The sequence below is a fragment of the Thamnophis elegans genome, chromosome 15 (assembly GCF_009769535.1).
Source record: "Thamnophis elegans isolate rThaEle1 chromosome 15, rThaEle1.pri, whole genome shotgun sequence".
NCBI classification, from domain to species: domain Eukaryota; kingdom Metazoa; phylum Chordata; class Lepidosauria; order Squamata; family Colubridae; genus Thamnophis; species Thamnophis elegans.
In genome coordinates this window covers 22,801,353-22,825,529 of record NC_045555.1, presented here as the reverse complement: position 1 = coordinate 22,825,529, position 24,177 = coordinate 22,801,353, and the positions used below count along the sequence as shown (strand labels likewise).

General features: G+C 42.7%; 1 protein-coding gene across 1 annotated transcript in view; it reads left to right on the top strand.

The window, feature by feature from the left end:
• LRMDA (leucine rich melanocyte differentiation associated) overlaps positions 1–24,177 on the top strand; it is a 978,066-nt gene that overhangs the window by 820,252 nt on the left and 133,637 nt on the right. The window contains exon 6 of the mRNA XM_032231521.1: positions 19,591–19,675. Within this exon, the coding sequence (XP_032087412.1) occupies positions 19,591–19,675 (85 nt within the window). The remainder of the gene's footprint in view (positions 1–19,590; positions 19,676–24,177) is intronic.

Below are 24,177 nucleotides of genomic sequence, written 5' to 3'. Positions count from 1 at the left end.
GGAATAGCACCCAGTGTGCCAATTACCACTGGAATTACCACTGCTGGTTTGTGCCATAGTCGTTGAATTTCGATTTTTAAGTCCTGGTATCTTGCGATTTTTTCATGTTCCTTCTCGGCGACCCTGCTATCATCTGGTATTGCGATGTCTATGATTGTGACCTTATTTTTCTCAACCAGTGTGATGTCTGGTGTATTATGCGCCAGTATTTTGTCGGTTTGTATACGGAAATCCCACAAGATCTTGACCATCTGATTTTCTGTGACTTTTTCAGGCTGATGTTCCCACCAATTTGTTGCTGTTTTAATATTATAATTTTTGCACAAATTCCAATGGATCATTTGTGCTACTGAATTGTGCCGCAATTTATAATCAGTCTGCGTGATTTTTTTACAGCAGCTGAGTATGTGATCAACAGTTTCATCAGCTATTATTATTATTATTATTATTATTATTATTATTATTATTATTATTATTATACAATTGTATCACAGCGGCCAGTTGTTTCGCCGGATTTGGCATTGGTTACTAGTCGGGCCCCACCCAGGGGCCTAGGACGTCGTAACGTATTTTCGTAATATGCGTGCAGATCCAAGCAGTGCGGCTTTTTGCATTTGACTGATGGTGATTTTGTCAATTTTTAACTGTTTTAAATGTAATTCCAGTGCTTTTGGAATAGCACCCAGTGTGCCAATTACCACTGGAATTACCACTGCTGGTTTGTGCCATAGTCGTTGAATTTCGATTTTTAAGTCCTGGTATCTTGCGATTTTTTCATGTTCCTTCTCGGCGACCCTGCTATCACCTGGTATTGCGATGTCTATGATTGTGACCTTATTTTTCTCAACCAGTGTGATGTCTGGTGTATTATGCGCCAGTATTTTGTCGGTTTGTATACGGAAATCCCACAAGATCTTGACCATCTGATTTTCTGTGACTTTTTCAGGCTGATGTTCCCACCAGTTTGTTGCTGTTTTAACATTATAATTTTTGCACAAATTCCAATGGATCATTTGTGCTACTGAATTGTGCCGCAATTTATAATCAGTCTGCGTGATTTTTTTACAGCAGCTGAGTATGTGATCAACAGTTTCATCAGCTTCTTTGCAAAGTCTGCATTTGGCATCATCAGAGGATTTTTCGATTTTGGCCTTAATGGCATTTGTGCGGATAGCTTGTTCTTGCGCAGCCAGGATTAGTGACTCTGTTTCTTTCTTTAATGTACCTGTTTTTAACCATAACCAAGTTTGTTCACTGTCCACTTTATCTTTTATTTTTTCCAGAAATTGACCATGCAGTGCTTTGTTCTGCCAACTCTCCATTCTTGATTTTGTCACATCTTTTCTGTATTCTTGTTTTGTCTGTTGGGCCTTCAGTAGATTTTTGTTCTTTACTTCGATTAATAGATGTTCTTGACTTTCTTATTATTATTTATTAATATTATTTATATTAATATTATTTATATTAATATTATTATTATTATTATTATTATTATTATTATTATTATTATTATTATTATTATTATTATTACATGCAGTTCTAATAAATCTGCTTTGTGGTTGAATGACAACCGGTCAGTGCAAACAAGCGAAGCCCCCTCCATGGGATGCAGGCAGCATGCGAATCCACACTCCCCTCCAGTCCGCAGAAAAATCTCTTTCCATGGAATCAGTCCCTGCTCCCCAAAAGGTTGGGGGCTGCTGCTGTAGATGCCGTAGTATTGTTGTTGATGGTAACTAAGTGGGGTAGTTCTGTAATCACAGAGTTAAATAATTGGATTTTTGCATCTGTAACCCTCCTCATTCCTTCAGGGATCGTTAGAACCATGAACATAAAGACTTAGACTTGGACTAACATTATTGTCACTTTGAATATACACTAATAAGCATACATTCAATTGAAATTTCATTGCATGCAGCCTCAAAGGGTCACCATCTCCAATACACACTGCATAAACATGACAAAATAAACAAATAAACAAACAAATAAATAAATAAATAAATAAATAATGCATATACCCACATATATTATATGACACGTAGAAACAATGCAGTCTAGTTTGGATGTATACATGTACATGGCAAGAGAAACGAATCTTGTGAGCTTACCAGACAGATGGCATAAAGGAACAAAACTGTTACAGAATCGGGTAGTCCTGCTATAGATACTTCGAAGCCTCCTCCCTGAGGAGAGCAACAGAAACGGACCATGAAGTGGATGTGTGGGGTCTCTAACAGTACTTTGAGCTCTAAGCACATAGCCCTTATAAGCGGTATCCTGAATAACAGGGAGCGAGCTTCCTATAATCTTCTCCGCTGTCCTCACCACTCTCTGTATGGACTTTCTATCTGAGGCACTGCAGCCACCAAACCAAAAAGGAATGCAGTTTGTTAAATTTCCCTTTAATATTTCATGTTAGTGGTGAATAGTGAATTAATGTTACAACTATCCAAACATCATTCCTCTAGAAGCAGGCAGAGCTGGGGACAGAGTCAATCGAGGAATCAGCCTACCATCATTACGTTCCCACAAATGGCCTAAATCCAACTTCTCTTGAATTCCCTTGATTCTTCTCTGGCACCAATTTAGTGCAGTTAGTTGACTAGATTCATAGAATAACAGAGTTGCTAAGAGACCTTGGAGGCTTTCTAATCCATTTTCCTGATCTAGCAGGATCAACCTAAACCATCTCAGAAAATGACTCTCCAGTCTCTTTTTGAAAGCCTCCAGTAATGGAACACCCACAAGTTCTGAAGGCAAAGCGGTCCATTGGTTGATTGCTCTCACCATTAGGAAATTTCTCCTTAGTTCTAGGTTGCTTCTTTAGTTAGTTTCCATCCATTGTTTCTTGTCTTGCCTTTGGGTGTTTTGGAAAATAGTTTGACCCTTCGTCTTTGTAGGAGCTGCTCAAATACTGAAACACTGGAACTATCAGGTCTTCCTTAGTCCTTCTTTTCATAGACTAGACATACCCAATTCCTGCAAACGTTCTCCCCATGTTTTAGCCTCTAGCTCCTTAATCATCTTTGTTGTTCTTCTCTGTATTCTTTCCAGGGTCTCAACATCTTTTCTATATCATGGTGACCAGAAGTGGATGCTGTATTCCAAGTGTGGCCTTACTAAATTTTTGTGCATAGGTATGAGCAATAAATCAGTTCAACTGGAACTTCAGGTGTGGTCCCGAATCTTCATGCCTAATAGTTCGATATTTTGAAGCATGTTCTCAACCAGATTGTTTCTCCATTCTAATGCAGTGCATGTACATTTCCCGAAAGTCCTTGGTTTATCCTATCCTTGAAGGCTTGTACAGAAGTCTACTTGACATGAACAGCCCTCGGGCTCCATCATGCTCATTTTTGGTCCTCATTTTGTTAAACCAAATGTGGTATTTATACTCGAATAAGGGAAAGATAGGGACACGGTGGTTCAGTAGCTAAGAGGCTGAGCTTGTCGATCAGAAAGGTTGGCAGTTCGGCGGTTTGAATCCCTAGTGCTGTGTAACTGAGTGAGCTCCAATTACTTGTCCCAGCTTCTGCTAACCTAGCAGTTCGAAAGCATGTAAAAATGCAAGTAGAAAAATAGGGACCACCTTTGGTAGGAAGGTAACAGTGTTCCATGCACCTTCGGTGTTGAGTCATGCCGGCAACATGATCACGGAGACGTCTTCAGACAGCGCTGCCTCTTTGGCTTTGAAACGGAGATGAGCATAGCCCCCTAGAGTCAGGAATGACTAGCACATATGTGTGAGGGGAACCTTTATCTTTTACCTTTTAGGGGAAAGATATTTATTAGTTCTAACTCAGCTTGAAGATTCTTGCTGTCTTTCAGCCTGAAACAGTTTTTTTCTCCATCAAATTGTTTGCAATTTATCAAAATCAGCCATTGCCAGCTTAAATGAGTAGCCATTCCTGTCTCTTTTTAGAATATATTTTGGGACCCGTTTAGCTAGTGTCAGCATATTGTTACAGCCTAGTCTGTTTAAGGGATATCTTGGCAGTACTTGCGGTGATGAAATTTCACCCCCATCTCAAAAAAATAAAGAATCCTTAATGAAACACTTATTTGTTCTTCAGTGCCATGGTCACTAAATGTCTGATGTTTTCTTTTTTCCCTCTCCCGAAAACAAGTTCCATTTTCTGTAGGGTTAGTAGGTCTTCTCATTAAGCCCGTGAAGATTAGACCACTCCTGATAATGTCATCCAGCTGGTATTTCTCCCTAATTAAAATGTCTCTCTATGACTAATTTATGCTACAGGTTTATCAACAGTGAGGGCCTCCCAGGGTATCCTATGGCATTGCAACGTTTCAAATTAAAAATAAACTCTTTGGACTGTTCGCAAGCAAAGTTTACCAAAAAAATAATATGGGCAAAGATGACGTGCCACCTGTTGGACTCTTCAACAAACAACAGCTACTTGTCATAAATCACTGCACGGCCCTGACCTTCCTCCTTCTCTTGAAACCAAGTTTGCAGTAGGTTGGCAGAAAGGAAGATCTATGTCCCTCTTCTAAAAAAAGCAGATGTCCTTCTTCCTTGAAGCTGATAAATTAAATTGTCAACCATACAATATTTATCTCAGAGCTTTTCGCTTGGGGAGAGTTGTGTTAGTTCACTGCAACGAAAACAGCCCCTGAATCGGGTGACACTTGAAGCACCCGAAAAATTTATGGTGGCCTGAGCTTTGCTGGATTAAAGCTCATTTTGTTAGATTCAAGGAACCTGATCTTCGGTTGAGAGAGATAAATTGACCAATAAACTTGGAAAACAGGGGGATCAAAGGACCATGAGATGCAATGGTTAGAAGAGGATTTTCATGTGTTGTGCTGAAACAAATGTATAAGATCACAATATAGTTTACAAGTTTGGGTGGGGGAAACACAGCCTTCTTCAGGATGCTAATTTGATGCCTCATATAAATTGTTCAATGATTTGTCTGTGGAGATTCTCCAGCATCCAGGTCATGGTTATCCCAAAGGTGCTTTTTTCAAGGCAACTGGACTTTCTTGTTTTTTTCTTTTCTTTGGAGATGTTTTGCTTCTCATCCAAGAAGCTTCTTCAGCTCTGATGATGTAGACTAGGGGTGTCAGACTCAATTTCATTGAGGGCTGCATTAGGGTTGTATTTGACCTCAGGGGGTGGAGTGGGCATGATCAGTATGACGTCACTCGTGTTGGGGACGCCTGTGATGAGCACTCGGCTAGAGAGAAAATTGGCTCCCGAGCTCCCTTCCCAGCCGCGACAGCCTCCTGCAACCCTCTGCCAGCAAAAATGGAGCAATTTTAGCTGGCAGCTGCACTGTGGGCCAGTCCTTCGCTGTTTACAGGGCAGCCCGTGGGCCAGATTTAAGCACCCTGTGGGCTGGAACTGCCCCTGGGCCTTGAGTTTGACACCCCTGATGTAGATTATGTGCAGTCTACAACACAGTCCTTCCAGCAGTTCCAAGAAGGCTCCACAACCATGTGACCTTGATGACACAAATAAAAGGACGCCAATGATCAGCTGTCTGCAAGGAGTATAAATCCTTCCATTCCCCACTGTCCAGTCAGAGCTGAAGAAGCTTCTTGAGAAGTGAAATGTCTTCAAAAGAAAAACAAGAAAGTCCAGTTGCCTCTTGAAAAAGCACCTTTGGGACATGCTGAGAAAGATGCCTTCGACTGGAAGGTATTCAAGTTAACTCCTTTTAGAATTGACTTTTTCCTGGTTGCCAGCACCTGGCTGACCTAAAAAGCTAAGAGCTCGGCCTGCTTGTACCAGATGGACACTACTAGGAAATCTTACAGCTATAGGCCAGATAAGAAAGAAATACCTTCTGTATTGTTGCTAAAAAAACGATTGTGACCTTGGAGTCACAAAAGGTCCAGGCCGAAGACATCTTACAGATAAAGGAGAATCTTTGTAGTTGAAATTAGAGGTTCTTGGTGCTCTCTGGGTTTGATGGTTTTCTTGCAGACATTTCATTGCCCAAACTAGGTAACATTATCAGTGCTAGAAGAGAGGAGGGTTTGCAGAGAGGAGGAGGCCTGGGGGGACCTAAGTGCTCTCTGGGCTTGATGGTTTTCTTGCAGACGTTTTATTGCCCAAACTAGGTAGCATCATCAGTGCTAGAAGAGAGGAGGAGGAAGAGGAGGAGGAGGACTGTGGGGTCCTAAGTGCTCTCTGGGCTTGATGGTTTTCTTGCAGACGTTTCATTGCCCAAACTAAGTAACATCATCAGTGTAGGAAGGGAGTGGAATTTGCTCTAATTTATATTCTAGTGGCTTGCCCTCTCAATGTTGGTAGTAATGGACTTGATGGTTTCTTCATTGGGCTGTTGTTTATGGTTAGCTTCTGTGTCTGAGTTGGTAGTTTTTTTTGTTTTGGAGTGGTCTTGGAATTTCTTTGGTTGGGCTGTTTCCTGTTGTCTTGTTTGACAATTCCTTGATGTTTACCAAATTTTTCAGAGTATAAGAAGCACCTTCCCCCCCCCAAAAAAAGAGGGTGAAAATCTGGGTGCATCTTATACACTGAATACAGCATTTTTGGCCTCCCAAAACCCCTCCCCCTTTGCAAAAATGGACATGCAGAGGGTTTTGGAGGCCTGCAAAGTGTTCCTGGGAGCTGGGGAGGGCAAAACCAAGCAAAAAACAGGCTCATTTTTCACAAAAACGGGGGTGTTTTTTGCCCTCCCAAGCTCTCAGGAGCACTCTGCAGGCCTTCCAAACTCTCTGCACACCCTGTTTTTTGCAAAAAAAACCAAAAACCCCAACAGCCTGTTTTTGCAAAAAAGGACCAGTTTTTTGCTCGTTTTTGCACTCCCCATCTCCCAGGAGCACTCTACAGGCCTTCCCAATCCTCTGCATGCCCCATTTTTCACAAAAAAACGGGGCATGCAGAGGGTTTGGGAGGCCTGAAGTGCTCCTGGAGGCCGGGGAGGGCAAAATTCTTTTTAAAAATATTACCTCTTCAAAATCTTGGTGCATCTTATGCTCCGGTGCGTCTTATAGTCCGAAAAATATGGTACTTCTTGATTGTTAGTCTGATGTTAATCTTGGGGTTAATCGATGCATCTTCACCTTCAACTTGCAACACTCTAGTTAAATTGTCTCCCCTCCCAAAGACTCCATGTCGAGACGGTTAAGATTAAGTGGAAAAGGCAACCTTGAAGGAATCTCAATGCCAAGAGACATTAGGCTTTAAAGATTTAAACCAACACTCAGAAATGAATAGGGAACACAGCGCAGACCTGGAGCAGAGGTATTATGTGGTCAAGTTGACATCTTCTAACCAGCATCTGAGCTATGGCATTCTGGGCTGGTTGAAGCTTCTGAGTGGTCTTGAAAGACTTCCTCTAGAGTGTCAAGCATTACAGTAATACTGATGTGTATTGACAAGGATACATAAGGTCCTGTTGTTCCAATAGATACCCAACTGATGTCTCAATCAGAGCTGATCAAGCTGATAGCCCTGACCATCTCTTCCATCTAGGAGCAGCCATGCAGTCTGGGAGAAATCCAAGTCCCAACACTTCCATAGGCAGCTCCACACGATCAGGAGACAATCCTGGAAGTACAGCCACATAATAGAATAACAGAGTTGGAAGGGACTTTGGAGGTCATCTAGTCCAACCCCATGCCCAAGCAGGAGGACCTACACCATTTCTGACCAATGGCAGTCCAGTCTTTCTTGAAAGCCTCCAGTGATGAAGCTCCCACAACTTCTGAAGGCAACTTCTGTTCCATTGGTTGATGGTTCCCACTGTCAGAAAGTTCCTCCTTATTTTCAGGTTGAATCTCTCCTTGGTCAGTTCACTAGTCTAGCCATGCCCAGTTCCTACAGCCATTCATTGCATGTTTAATGAATGATACCTATGATCAAATGCTCAGTGAATGATATCAGAGGTGGTATTCAGCAGGTTCTGAACAGTTCTGGAGAACCGGTAGCAGAAATTTTGAGTAGTTTGGAGAACCGGCAAATACCACCTCTGACTGGCCCCGCCCCCATCTATTCTCCGCCTTCCAAGTTCCAGCTGATCGGGAGGGAATGGGGATTTTACAGTAATCTTCCTCTGCCACGCCCACCAAGTCATGCCCACAGAACCAGTAGTTAAAAAATTAGAATTTCACCACTGAATGATACCTAATGATCAAGAAGCTATTCTGTATCACTTTGGACTCAGTGTTACCTGTTTTGTCCCATTCAGTGGCTCCCAGAGTAGAATTAGTGGTCATGTGTGACCCATGGTAACTATACACAATTGGGTGTTTATTTATTTAGCTGTGGTGATGCAGTGATTAGAATGCAGCATTTCAGGCTAACTCTGCTGACTGCCATGAGTCCGATCCTCACCAACTCAAGGTTGACTCAGTCTTCCGTCCTTCCGAGGTCGGTAAAATGAGAACCCAGATTGTTGGGGGCATTGTGCTGACTCTGTAAACTGCTTAGAGAGGGCTGTAAAGCACTGTGAAGTGGTATATAAGTCTAAGGGCTATTGCTAATGTCCTTCCTCCCTCCCTTCCTCTCTCCCATGGTTAGAATGCAGTATTGCAGGCTGACTCTGCTCACTGCCAGGAGTTCAATACTGACTGGCTCAAGGTTGACTCAGCCTTCCATCCTTCCGTGGTGGGTAAAATGAGGACCCAGATTGTGGGGGGCAATAGGCAGACTCTGTAAACCGCTTAGAGAGGGTTGTAAAGCACTGTGTAGTGGTATATCAGTCTAAGTGCTACTACTATTACTCCTAAGTACTTATGCCACCCATTTCAATGTACAGCTACACTGGGTAGGTTACAACATAATAAAAACATAATACAAAATACAAAACAATTAAAGTTAGGAAGATTAAATAAGATTAAGATTAAATAAATAAGAAGCTAAAATCCTGAATTAATGAATATCATGGTGATGTGTGCGTGTGTGTATCAGCCAATTTGTAGTAAATGCATGGAACACTCTACCTGATCCTGTTGTTAGTTCCTCTAACCCCCATACCTTTTACCTTAAACTGTCTACCGTGGACCTTATGTGTTTCTTAAGAGGTTCGTAAAGGGGGCGTGCATTAGCACACCAGCATGCCTACCCTCCCTGTCCTACTGTCCCCATTTATATATACTCTTTTTATGTGTTTATGGCTATGTTTTGTTTATTTATATCCATTTATTTGTGCCATTTTTTCATGTGTTTTCATACTTGTTACTTTGTACCTGTTGACAAATAAATAAATAAAATTTAAAAGAGTGACAAAATACAAATAAAACCATCCTTAACTTAAGGGCTATTCAAGACTCTTTGCAGTTCTGTTAGTTTTTCAGCCCAGACTATTTCCCATACTTTTAAATACCATTGATCGAAAAAAAGGATGTTCTTTAGTTTTTCCAATATTTTGCTGTAGTATATCTGACAGCTAACAACAAAAATTGAATTAAGACTCGTTTTATACATCCCGGGGAGAGAGGGAAAAAAAGGACAATAGGTTCTCCATCAATAATTTACTGCACCCTGGCAGTAAATATATAACAATAAATTAGATAATGATCAACTCTGTAATCCTATAAAAGTCCTTTATTTTCCTATTCTTTGATGGTATTGTCTTCGCAGGCTTAAAAGTGGGGAAATAAAAGAAAAGGAGAGATCAAGAACCAACATCTGTTGCTTTTTTTTAATCTCAAAACATCTAAAATATATTTTGAGTGTAGATTTGTAATAATAGGGATACAGTTCTTAATGGTGCTGATTTAGAGCTGTAGGATCTTACTTATGGAATAAAGAGATATTCTTTCTATCGCAGTGTAAAAGGTGCTTTTTCAGGAGGCAACTAGACTTCCTTTTTTTTTTCTTTTGAAGACATTTCGCTTCTTATCCAAGAAGCTTCTTCAGCTCTGACTGGATAGTGGGGAATGGAAGGATTTCCCAATGGAACCTTCTTGAAAAAAGAAGCTTCTTGTTGTGCTTCTTCAAAAAAGCACAACAAAGAATGTTATTTCTGTGCCAGCTCAGGAAGCTCAAGCTGCCCAAGGAGATGCTGATGCAGTTCCACAGAGGAATTATTGAGTCTGTCATCTGCACCTCCATAACTTTCTGGTTTGGCTCTGCAACCCAACAAGACAGACATGGACTTCCGAGGATAATTAGAACTGCAGAAAAAGCAATTGCTACCAACCTGCCTTCCATTGAGGACCTGTATACTGCACGAGTCAAAAAGAGGGCCGTGAAAATATCTACAGACCCCTCACATCCTGGACATAAATTGATTCAACTTCTACCCCCAAAATGATGCTATAGACATTTTTTTCTTGAACACCATCACTCAGCTAAACAAATAATTCCTTCAACACCGTCAAACCACTCACTAAGTCTGCATTACTATTACTATTAGTCTTCTCATCGTTCCTATCACCCATCTCCTCCCATTTATGATAGTATGACTGTAACTTTGTTGCTTGTAACCTTACGATTTATATTGTTTCCTAGTATGATTTGATTGCTTATTTGTACAACCAATTTTGTTGTATTTATTTTGTGCAATGACAATAAAGACTGTACTATGACTATCATTAAGTGTTGCACCTTATGATTCTTGATGAATGTATCTTGACTTTTTATGTACACTGAGAGCATCTGCACCAAAGACAAATTCCTTGTGTGTCCAATCACACTTGGCCAATAAAGAATTCTATTCTAGTTTATTCTATTGGATGAGAAGTGAAATGTCTTCAGAAGAAAAAACAAGAAAGTACAGTTACCTCCTGAAAAGCCAACTTTGGGACAACTATGACCTAGAGGACAGAGAATCTCTATAGACTTTTAGACATACAATTTGGGATGAAAATGTTTTGAATGGTGTGGGAGCAGGAATGGATTTGCAGAGGAAAAAATGGCAGACTACAGGAACCAAGAGCACCACTCAGGTGACCCTGAGGACACAGATAAACCTCCAAGGGCTTCAAGGACCATCTAAAAGGATGCAAATGACCAGCTGTCTGCAAGGCATATAAATCCTTCCATTCCCCACTATCCTGTCGGAGCTGAAGAAACTTCTTGGGTGAGAGGCAAAATGTCTTCAAAAGGAAAAAAACAAGAAATCCAGTTGCCTTCTGAAAAAGCACCTTTGCGACAACCATGACCTGGATGATGGAGAATCTCTATAGACTTTTACTCACAGTGTAGTTCTCTACCTCCTAAGGAGAATCAAGTTTAGGACAAACTTGATTTTTGTTCCTGAGATTGATCTGACTTTTCGGAGTGAATAAACAGCAAGAGATTGTTTAATTGCATAGCATTGGTGAAACTAAACAGATGCAGAGAGCTAAGTGGAACAGGTTCCATCACTCTGATCTTTGAGATAGTCCCTCCACTTATGACCACAGCTGAACCCAAAAGAGCTTTGTTGCTTTGCCTGTTATTTTTTCTCAACATGCACAACCAATTAGAAGTAACCATATAGTATTGTTTGGAATAATACAGTCCCTTGACTTACAACAGTTCACTTAGTGACGGTTCAAAGTATTTTTGTAATGTGGTGACCAAAACCGGATGTAGTATTCCAGGTGTGGCCTTACTAAGGCTTTTTAATGTGCTACTGATACTTCATGTGATTTTGGTTCCATGCTTCTGTTTATGGCTGGCTCATGTTTAACTGATCATTAACTAGGACTCCAAGGTCCCTCTCAGTAATGGGATTCAAATAATTTAACAATAGCAGTTAGACATATACCGCTTCATAGGGCTTTCAGCCCTCTCTAAGCGGTTTACAGAGTCAGCATATTGCCCCCAACAACAATCCGGGTCTTCATTTTACCCACCTCGGAAGGATGGAAGGCTGAGTCAACTCTGAGCCGGTGAGATTTGAACAGCCGAACTGCAGAACTGCAGTCAGCTGAAGTAGCCTACAGTGCTGCATTTAACCACTGCGCCACCTCGGCTCAACCAGTTCTCTACCCTAATGATGTCTTCCAACAACCAGTTCACCAAACTGCCCAGAAAGTTAACAATCGGTTATCCCGAAGTGGTGCGAACTGCCTGAATCCCACCACTGGTTTCTCTCACAGTTACTGTTTTTGAATTAGGTTTCACCTAATATATATAGCTTTTGCACTCTGCAAACCTCCCCCAAACAGCCCATTTTTCATGAAAACGGGCCCATTTTTTTTCAAATAAAAGGCATGGATAGCCATGGGGGGAGGGGCTTGTAAAGTGCTCCTGTGGGGTGTGTGTGTGAAAATGAGCACAAATGGTGCATTGTCAAAAAAATTGCATGCATAGCCTTATGGGGGTTTATAGAGTGCTGCTGGGGGCTGGAGGGGCAAAAAATGGTCCATTTTTTGCTCATTTCTGCCCTCCCCAGCCCTCAGCTCTCTGAAAGCCTCCATAAGAGTATGCCCGGCCATTTTGGTGAAGGGGCAGGGCTTCAGGAGGCAAAAAAATGCGGTATTCAATGTATAAGATGCACCCAGATTTCCAGCCTCTTTTTTGAGGAAAAAAGATGGGTCTTATACTCCCAAAAATACAGTATATGTATATGTGTTGTGGATCAGCAGGAGCTGTTGGAGCTGCCACCAGACTCTGACAGCGAGGGGCCCTATGAGTTGGCTCTGGAGGATATGGAGGACCCTGGACAGGGTTCCAACTTCGAGCAGGGCGCAGAGAGACTGATTGGCCACCAGGTGGCGCCTGAGGCTTGGATCAGTGGGGAGGAGACAAGGGAGAGTGATCCAGAAGCCAGCAGTGAGTTGTTCCTGATGCCCGGAATCAAAGAGCTAATAGGCATCAGGAACAGTTAGTACAGGAGGTAATTGCACTCAGCTGGTGGTCATTAAGCTCCTCTCCAGACTATAAAAAGACTGCTTGTGCACACGCCCCTCTCGCAGAAGTCAACGCATTGACTAAAGAGAACTTTTGTAACTAACTTGGCAGGCTGGATTGCTGCCAAGGTTTGTCTGCGTTGCTGCCAAGGTCCTTATCTGTTTGTTATGCTTGGCTTTCAGCCACCGAGGTTTTGGTTTCTTGTTATTAAAGTACATTCCAGTTAAGCTTGTCTCGGCTTTCGTTACTGGATGGAGGAGGGTGTCAGAACATATATGTATATGTACATGTACATGTACATGTACATGTACATGTACATGTATATGTATATTTGTATGTATGTATCAAGGGTAGGTTCCTGCCAGTTTTAACCTCTTCTATAGAAGAGGTTCCACAAATCTACAGTGCTGTTTAGAACCAGTTCCAGCTCCCTCCCCCACCGCCCATCTGCACATCATCAAGATGAAGAGCGAGAAGAAGAAATCTCGGAGTTGACGTCCACAAGTCTTAAAGTTGTCAAGTTTGAATACCCCTGGGGTTTTTTTCTAAAGGGTTAGGGGTGCAAGGGTCTTGTAACTTGGGAGCTTTAGGTCTTGCACACTTCAATGCCAGAGTTCCTGAGCCAACATTTTGGTTGCTAAGCAACAGCGTTGTTAAGTGAATTTCACCACATTTTACAAGTTGGCCACTCCCACTCAGTTACATGGCCAGCAAGCCGCTCCCACCTGGTCACATGGCCAGCAAGCCACTCCCACAAAGCAGGCCACACCTACAGAAGAGGTTCTAAAATATTTTGAAACCCACCACTGGTATGTATGCATGCGTGTGTGTGTAGTTGAGTTTAGTTGTAGTTGAGTTTATTTATAGTGTATAGTGTATAGTTTATAGTTTATAGTGTATAGTGTATATATGTGTGAATGTGTGTGTGTGTGTGTACATGTGGTGGGTTCTGGATCCCGTCGCAACCGGTACGCTGTGATGGGGCCAGGTGTCCACCATTTGCACGCACACTGCATGCACATGTGCACCCATTGCCCGCGATGCTCTAGCTGCTCAGGGAAGCATCGCACAGGTGGCGTATACTCCGTGTGTGTGCACAAATAGCCCAGTTGGGTCAAATACAGGTAAGGAGGGCAGGTAGCCCTTCGAAGCACCGTACTGGAATGGTACCTGGTGCTCCCAGCAGGCACCGGTATTGATATATGTAAGATTGAGATTGTCTTGGCAACGTTTCGGCGAGGTCTCACTCGCTATCTTCAGGCTGGTGTTTTGGGCTTAAAGCGTGGTCGGAGCAGCCATCCTTCTATAAATCTTGGTGTGGGGGTGTGGAGTGCTGGCTTTGTTTTAGTAAGTGGAATGATTGGTTGTGTAGTTGTATCATGATTGGTAGATTGGTGCTGATTGGTGCTGGCTGTGTGTCCGTTGTTGTTTCATGTTGTAATGGGCTGGGTGGTGGGTGGTGCTCGTTTGTTGACTAGGGCAGGTTTACAGATGTCTGGTAGGTGGGAGGTGTCATCACATTTGTTCATGTTGTGGGGGTGTTTCTCTATTTTGATAGCGTCCATAATTATTCTCTTGTTGAAGCGTTCAGTTTTGGAGATTAATTTGGTTCCTTCAAAATTAATTTCATGTCCTGTAGCTTTAAGGTGCTGGAAAAGGGAGGAAGTTTTTTCTTTTTTTCTTACTGCGTTCTTGTGTTCTGCGATGTGTGCATTTATTCTCCTGTTTGTTTGTCCCATGTATGTTGCAGGGCAGATTTTGTATGGTATTTTGTAGACTCCTTGGTTTTCTAGCTGGATTTTGTCTTTGGTGTGTGTGTGTCTGTGTGTGTGTGTGTGTTCAGCCAGTTGTCATTTTTGCAAAATAGTTTCAGCATGGAATTAACTAGCATTTGTAACTGCAGACTCTATGGAGAGGTAATGAGACCCACATTTTTTTGACAGGGAATTATGCACAAGGAAAACATTAAGAGGGCCTGTGAACAACTCTTCTGTTCTTGCTTTTCTTAACATAGAGAATAAAGCTAAATTGTCCCTTCACACCAGTATCCTTTTTAAAAGTTCTTGGATTTTGATCTGTCAGTGGGATTTGCTGAAAAGGCAGAGTTTCCTTCCAGTAATTTTAAGAAAAGCTATCATCAAACTGTCAACAGCCTAAAAATTGAGATTAAAACTACTAGAGAGAAATCTTTGCTATTATCAGGGTTTCAACTAAGAGCCTTTGAGCAGAAAGAAAATATTTGAAAGGTCTCAAATGGACCGGCTCCGTTTCTTTTGATCCATCAGAGTAACATAGAGGAAGGGGGAATAGGTCATTTTTAAAAAAATAAAAGCTTAAACACATTTACCTGGGTTTGCAGACAAGTCAAAACACAGCGTAAAGAAAGCACCTGTGTTTTGCATACTGTTGTAGATTGCTTGGAGAAATCAGAAAAGTTTTCTCTGAGGTGAATGTCTTCCATTCTTCCCCTTGCATGCTAAACTTTATCATGTGCTACAAATGCCGGGTCAGTTTCCATAGCTTGTTCTGTTCTTGAGAATTCTGGTTTTTGTGCCCTGTCTTCCTGCACATGCGCACATGACACACCCTGCCCCCCTACACATCTGTGCACCCCATTTTGGGCCTAGTAGGCCTCCCTGCAGCCTCCTGGGATAAAAAATGAGCCGCTGGGGGGAGCACTGCACCCCCATGCTCCCTCCACGCCTTCCACATATGTGCGCACAACACCTGTGCCCCCCCACGCATGTGCTCACATCTCCCACATGCACCCTGCCCCCCCTACATAAAGTGACCAGATTTTAAGATGGGTAAAGCGGGACACCATTGACGGGGGGTGGGGGCTCGGAGCACCTGAGCTGTAAAAAAAAAAAGAGGGCTGTAAATGGTGCTTTTACAGCCTTCTCTGACCAGTTTACAGGATGGAAAGGGGAGGGAGGCGAAGGAAGGAAGAAAGGAAGGAGAGAAGTGAGGGAAGGAAAGAGGGGAGGGAGGCGAAAGGGAGGAAGGGAAGAGAAGGTAAGGAGGGAGGAAGAACCCGGCTTTCCCAAGAACGGTCTGCTGCGGGCCAGGGTGGGCGAACCAAGAAGTTTAGATGGGACTTCGCTGGCGATTGCAAAGCAGCCTTCCCCCAATTGCCTTCCCCCAATGCCCCCAACCCTTTCAAAAGCCACCCCCATTGCCAGCATCTCCCAACTGGATCCCCTCCTGCCTCTCCTCGACTCACCTGGACCAGGTTGCTGATGGCGGCTTGCACGGCATGGCTGCAGGGAGAGCAGTGCCCAAGAGAAGCGGGCAAAAAAAAATTCCAATGGCTGGGCCACTTGGCCCGGGACCAAGCCTCCTCCTCGCTGTGCTGCCCCTGCCAGAAAGCCCGCCCCTGCCCGAGGCCACCGGACGGCTGTCGCAAAAACGTTGCGCGTTGGCCTGCGCATGCACAGGAGGGAAGGGAGCCTCGCCCCTTGTCGGGTGCTGCAAGCGAGCCAAGTGGAGGGAGGGAAACCACTGCCCTCTAAAGGCCACATCGGGAACTACACTTCAGAGAAATAAAAACTTTTTTTTAATGGCGTCCTTTTTAAAATTGATGATTAGGCGTCTTTTCTTTCTTTCGGAAAATTGGGACTTTTTGAACACGCCGCGGGACACGGGACAAATTTTGAAAAATCATGACTGTCCCACCAAAAACGGGACGTCTGGTCACCTTACACATAGATATGCGGAAGAGACCCGAAAATCAGCTGGTTATCAGGAGGCGCATGCGCATGTGCGATGAAGCTGAGCTGGGGTGCCGGCTCACGTGCCTACAGGTTCGCCATCATGGGTATAGCATTTCCTATTTTAGCAGGGGGCTGGATTAGAAGACTCCAACATCCATCAATCAATCAATTAGATTAGAGTTGGAAGGGACCTTGGAGGTCTTCTAGTCCAACTCCTTTCTCCAGCAGTAGACCCTATACCATTTCAGATATTTGGCTGCCCAGTCTCTTCTTAAAAGCCTCCAGTGATGGAGCACCCACGACTTCAGAAAGCAAGCTCTTCCATTGTCCTCACTGTTCGGCAGGTCCTCCTTCATTCCAGGTTGCTTCTCTCCTTAACTAGTTTCCATCTGTTGTTTCTTGTCCTGCCCTCTGGTTCTTGGGAAAATAAGCTGACCTCCTCTTCTTTGTGGCAGGCCCTCAAATACTCAAATATTGCTGTCATGTCACCCTAGTCCTTCTTTTCTCTGCACTAGCCATATCCAATTCCTGCAACCATTCTTCATATATTTTTGTCTCAGGCCTTTAATCATTTTAGTTGCTCTTCAAGTAAACCAGAGAGGTCATCTTGACATCTTTATTTTTTTTTGTAATGTGGCAACCAAAACTGGAAGGAGCAAAGTCTGTTCACCACCTTGAGGTATTTGTAAAAATAATAAAGATGTGAAACAAAATAGTAAAATAGATTGCATTGGCTGGTGAACATAGATGCAATTCATCTTAAGCATTTTTGAGTAAAGTAACAAACTTTTGCAATAGAACAGTGACTGTATTTTTAAAAACACATTTTTTCACTGTAAGAGGGGGTTTAATGATCAATATATGTAATTATCTTCCTGCCACTGATTCCTTGTGTTCATTGCTCGATATTCACCTTTGATTTCTAGCAAAAATATTGCTTATAGCAGTTATCCTAATATTAAAACATATTTTACAGGAATATATACCAAATGTTATTTACCAGAAAATAACCCTCTTTAAAAATGTGCCTCAGTAATATCTAGATATTGCCACCCTAAATGTTAGTAAATGCAATTTTATTTTATTTTTATAAAAAAAACTTTGTCATCTTGGGCACAATAATTTTATCCAAGGTGTTTTTAAAACTGTAATCTAGACCAAGTGTTCTTAGAAGGGTTATTTTGTGTTCTGATGTTTACAGAACCATTACATAAGTTCTGTGAATTTTATGCAACTTTTGTAACAGTCACGTATTTTATCTATTTAAAAAAAATACAAAGGAATGCAACATTTATGTTTTATTTTACTGAATAGATCTATGTACATTAGATTTGGGAACATTATTTATTTTATATTATTATTTATTCAAAGAGACTCTGTTTTCTCAAAAATAAGACCTCCCTGGATAATAAGCCCTCCCTGAAAATACCGCAACACAGCAGCAGCCGTGAGGTGACCACGCTCACCGCCTCCTGCACCTCAAAAATAATAAGACCTCCCTGGAAATAAGGTCAAACGCTTACTGAGGGGGGCGAGTTCCAAAAGAAAATAAGACCCTGTCTTATTTTCGGGGAACACAGTAGTTAGGCTAGACTCAGTGATCCAAGATGCTTCACAGAAAGAATGAAACTATCTGCACTCCAGATTGCAATTATAATTGTGACTGGATTATAATTGTGTAAATGTTGTCACTAACATAATTGCTTTAGACCTTCTGTATATCAGCTTAGCGTATTACCACAATGGAGTCCCAAGATTTATGTTGCTAAACAAGATAGTGATTGAGTTCCCCCCCACATTTTACGACCTTTTCCTGCTACAGTTGTTAAGTGAATCACTGCAGTTGTTAAGTGAGTATCACAATTGTTAAGGGAACCGGGCTTTCCCATTGACTTTGCTTGTCAGAAAGTTACAAAAGGGGATCGTGTGACACCTGGACCCCTCAACCGTCTTAAATATGAACAGATTGCCAAGTGTCTCAATTCTGATCATGTGATGATGAAAATTGCAGCAACAGTCAGAACAACGAAAAATGGCCATAAGTCACTTTTTTCAGTGATGTGACATGATAGAACAATTCCAGTATTTGAAAGGCTGCCAGAAATAAGAGGGATGTCAATTCATTTTCCAAAGCACCAGAAGGCAGGACAAGAAACAATGGATGGAAACTCATCAAGGAGAGAAGGAACCTGGACTTAAGGAGAAACTTCCTAACAGTGAGGACAACTAAACAGTGGAACAGAAGTTGCCTTCAAAAGTCGTGAATGTTCCATCACTGGGGTTTTTTAAAGAAGAAACTGAATAGCCACTTGTCTAAAATGGCCTAGGGTCTCCTGCTTGAAAAAGATTTTGGACTAGAAGACCTCCAAGACTAGAAGTCCCTTCCAGCTCTATTGTTGTGGCCCGCCAGTGGCCACCAGAGCTAGCAGCAGACAATGAGGAGGTTAGGGAGGAACATGGGCCAGTCCTGGAGTCTGGGGAAGGCTCTGATGAGGGCTCTGTATCGGAGGCAGAGAGGGGGCCAGAGCTGTATGCCAGTTATCAGCTGCCTTCAGAGTCAGACATCAGTGAAGAAGAAAAACATCTGGAGCCTGTTCCCAGTGTGCGCATGTGCAGAGTTGCCAGATGATGGAACAGCTAAAGAACAGGGGTCGACTTGGGAATAAAGCCACAGGTAGACGATGAATGGCCCATCCCAAAGGAAATAAAAGAGGAGCGAAAGGGGAGTGGAGTTTGCAGGAGGCAATTAGTTCACTTAATTGGTTCGTGGCTCTCTGAGACTCCTTGTCAAGTTTTGCAGCATCGGCCTGGCACCTCTCCAAGCCAGATAAGGTCTGTGACTGTAAATCCTCCCTCGAAAGACTTTGCTGGATGTGAATGAGTAGAATTCACAGGAAATTAATAAAAGGGGTTTTTCTTGGGACCAGGAGTTTGCTTGGGAAGCCTCTGTCAGAACATCTATTCTGATTGATTGATTGATTGATTGATTGATTGATTCTGATTGATGTTGTAACTGAGTGGTCACTATACAAATATGTTGTAAGTCGACGGGTATCTGTATACACTGTAATATTAATTATTCCACTTTTATTGTTACAGGATTCCATGGAAGATATTTCTACCACAAATCAGATGTCCTACACACCTCTGCCTTCTGGGACAAGGAACCTCACCCACCACAGAGGTAAACAGAAATTCAGCCATGCTTATGTAAAGCCATATTTTTGTGAATTCCTATAAAGGCTAAGCGTTTTCCTTTGATCATTAGATCTCATGCCAGCTCTGTTCAGTCGGTCGGCCGTCTGAGGATGATGTACCATCCATAAGAATACTTGTCTAAATTAGAAAGTCGTTATTTTAAACCAGCGCCAATAGTCCTCTCTATTGGCAACAGCTGAATCTATTAGACTTTTTATTTCATCAAAGAAACGATTACTGGTAGTCTCTCTTAACAAATATGTGTCACTGATGAGCTCAAGTAATTTGCAACTCTCTTGGTAAGAAAAAACATTGAAACACATTTCATTTGCAGTTTCTGTTTGCATTCATCTCAGTACTTTTCCTTTCAAGTCAGTCTTTTTACAAATCAGTAATATAAAAAGCATAGGAAAAGGATAACCTTCCTGCCTTCCTCCCTCCCTCCCTCCCTGCTTGCCTGCCTTCCTCCCTCCCTCCCCTGTCTTCCTGCTTTCCTTCCTCCCTTCCTCCCTGCCTTCCTGTTTCCATTCCTTCCTTCCTTCCTTCCTTCCTTCCTACCTACCTACCTACCTACCTACCTACCTACCTACCTACCTACCTACCTACCTACCTACCTTCCTTCCTATTTGCCTGCCTACCTGCCTTCCTGCTTTCCTTCCTCCCTCCCTGCCTTCCTGCTTTCTTTCCTTCCTCCCTCCCTCCCTGCCTGCTTGCCTGCCTTCCTGCTTACCTTCCTCCCTTCCTGCCTGCCTTCCTGCTTTCCTTCCTCCCTGCCTGCCTGCCTGCTTTCCTTCCTTCCTCCCTTCCTGCCTCCCTGTCTGCTTTCCTTCCTCCCTCCCTCCTTGTGTCTTAACAATAGAATATTGATGGATTAACTCCTTGTTAAAACGCTATGGGAAAATTTCCTATGCAGTACAGGAAATATTGCAAACACATTCTATTTGTTTTTAAAAGGTGAAAGTTAGTGTTTTCTGTTCTTCTACAGCGGAAACAAATGACAGTGGACTTGATTTGCATATAGAGAGAGATTCTTTTTTGTTTATTTTTTCAATGGAAATTGTACGGAGGGTAGCAAATACAGCAGCCAAAGAAAGGACTACATGCTTTATAAGCAGGTGCACAGGAAACACAAATGATCCCTTTGGATATTAGGTTATCTCTTATGATCTCCTAGGACTTAGGAGAAGATCCTGGAGTTCTTGAAAACAGTCTGGGACTTGAACATAAAGTTCCAGAGAAATAAACAGCTCCAAATCTCCTTACTAAGTTGATTCATGGTGATCTCTGACCTACATTTTGGAAATGTATTTATTATGGTTAGCATATTGTTCTTCTCCAAATCTTTTTTTCTCCCATACAAAGACCTGCGCGCCTGTGAAAATGTGCTAGAAAGTTTAAATGTTGAATGGAAAGAAAGTTATGGATGAGTCATGAGTAAAATGATTAGAGTGTTTAGGGTCATCATAGTAACCTTAAGAAGAAACTAACTTGGAATCAGATCCTGAGAATATAATAATGGAGTGCTTGGTGCTCTCTGAGTTTTATTATTTTCTTGTAGATGTTTCATTGCCAAATTAGGTAACATCATCACTATTAGAAGGGAGTGGAATTTACTCTTATTTTTATATAGTAGTGTTGTGGCCCGCCAGTGACCAGTGGAGCTGGCAGCACAGTGAGGAGGTTGGGGAGAAACCTGGGCCAGTCCTGGAGTCTGGGGAAGGCTCAGATGAGGACTCTGTGTCAGAGGCAGAGATGGGGCCAGGGCTGTCTGACAGTTATCAGCTGCCTTCGGAGTCAGACATCAGTGAGGCAGAAGAACAGCTGGAGCCTGTTCCCAGTGTGTGCATGCACAGAGTTGCCAGACGAAAGGAACAGCTAAGGAGCAAGAGAGTAAAGCCACAGGTGGACAATGATGGCCCTTCCCATAGGGAATAAAAGAGGAGCGAAAGGGGAGTGGAGTTTGCAGCAGACAATTAGTTCGCTTAATTGGTTCGTGACTCTCCGAGACTCCTTCCCAAGTTCTGCAGATATCGGCCTGGCAGCTCTCCAAGCCAGATAAGGTCTGTGACTGTAAATCCTCCCTTGAAAGATTTTGCTGGGTGTGAATGAGAGGAATTCACAGTAACTTAATAAAAGGGGTTTTTTGCCAGGACAAAGAGTCTGCTTCATGGTTTGGGGAAGCCTAGGTCAGAAAAATTAGTGGCTTGCCCTGTCAGTATTGGTGAGACTGTTCTTGGTGGTTCCTTCATTAGGCTTGGTGTTGGCTGTTAGCTTGTTTGTCTCCTTGATTGGGCTGTGTTTTAATTCTTGATTCTTGGTCTAGTGTTAATTTTTGCGTTATCTCTGCTCATCTGGGTGTTGATTGCAGGTGAGGAAGTGTTTTGGTTTTTTTTCTTTCTTTTGGGCTTTTTGATTGTCTGTTTTGAATGCTATGTAGCAGAGGTGGGTTGCTCCCAGTTCAGCCTGGATTGGGCAAACGGTAGTAGCAGTGGACGTTTCTGCGCATGCACAGAAGTGTTGCACACAAGCATGCATGCCATGAGCGAACCGGTAGTAAAAAAAAATGGAAACCCACCACTGATCTGTAGGTAATGTGTAATCTTATTCACAGCGGGAAAGCTCTCAAACTTTTAGAAGGAGGGAAATGTAGATATGATCTTATTTTGGTGAATTTGTTACACATTTAAATATCCTATGGAGGGGGGAGGGATTTATAAGCAGTGCCTTAGCTAATGTTGGAAGAAATGTCCTTCTGGGTTCAGTTCCAAGGGTGGGAAGGGAAAAGACACTGGATTCATGGAAATTGCTTGGAAAGAAGGTTTATTGATGATGGACAGGACCACATGGTTTGAGGTCTTGGGGGAAAAAGGGAAGAGATGCTGAGAGTGCTTGTGTGTTATGCCCTCTCTGGGCTTTTGAATTTGAGCTTGCATTCTGATTGGTTGTCAGACTCCCATGGGGCCATGCAGGGGCAACTGTAGGCTGTCCTGAGTCCCAAACTTGGTTGAGCCTTGCTGGGTGATGTAATCTTCCGAGGTGCCATGTGGTGAGTTGGGTAGAGGGCTAATCCTATTGTGTCCTGAGGGCCATGTCTTAATCCTATCACCCTGGAGCTGAAGGTGGGAGGGGGACAGGAAGCTGGAGGGAGGGAAGGTCTTCTCTGACACTCATATTGAAAGAAAGTAGGGAAAGATGACCTCTGATGAACTTGGTGCACAAGCAAATAAACTCTTATGTTTGGGGGATGAATGTGACTGCTTTCCAAACGATGGTTCAACCTTGAGCAATGAAGAAGGATGTAGACAGACTTAGAACACTGGGACTTATCCAACAAAATGCAATTCAATGGTGAGAAAAGTCATATTCTACACTTAGGCCTACAAACTTGAAATTTGGCATGTATGTTCCTCTAGGCTTCTAGGTACTTGCTAAGAAAGGATTTTTCGAAATGACCATCAGATCATCAGTATTTCTTATACAGTATTATATTAACACACGTCAATTCTAAGGAGTTAGATGTTCTACTCCCCTCCCCACCTAAAAAGAACTCTGTTCCAACTGCCAGTTGCCTTATATGGGTGTAGCCAGTGCATGACTCATCCGGCCTGCGGGCTGGCCCAATCACATGGTTTCATAGTATCCAGTTAGTGTCTGAAATAATCGCCACAACTGGAATAAAAATAATAAAAGTTTGATGATAATATTGAGGGAGGGGGAGGCTTCACTTCAGTTTATTTTTTTCAACATGTGTTACTATTAGCATGTATCATAATCTTAGCAAGCCCCGATGAGATGGTTCTGGGGAGGGTTTTTTCCATCTGAGCCCAAAGGAAACTCAATTCACATCTGCTTTTGCTCCTTGCCTGAAGATTCCGTGCTGTGTAAACAAGCCCCTTTGGAGAGGGTTGATAGTTTTAAATTTCTGGGCATTTATATCTCGGAGGACCTTTCATGGACTATGAATGCTAACATGTATGCAAAGAAGGCCCAGGAGAGGCTGTACTTCCTGAGAATGTTCAGAAAGATAAATCTATCCCAGCATCTACTTCTGACCTACTATCACAGCACCATTGAGAATGTCCTGACATACGGCATTCTTGCATGGTATGGGAGCAGCTCTGCAGTGGACAAAAAAGTTCTACAGAGAATCATTAAAACTGCCCAGAATATCATCGGGCTCCACCTACCAACTCTGGACAACACTTTTGCATCTCGCTGTTTGAGGAAGTCACACAACATTCTCAGAGATTCCTCCCATCTTGCTTACAATCTTTTTGGACTGTTGCCTTCTCGCAGAAAATACAGAACAATTAAAACTCGGACCACACGTCTTCTGAATAGTTTTTATCCCAGAGCTATAATGGCACTCAACAATGAACTCAAGGGTCACCATCAGTGAGCTGTTGGTCAGCATTACTTGGCCTGTTGTATGGATGCTTGGGTGGTTTAGGGGCGGGGAATTTTTGGTGGGAGGGTGGATGTTTGGGG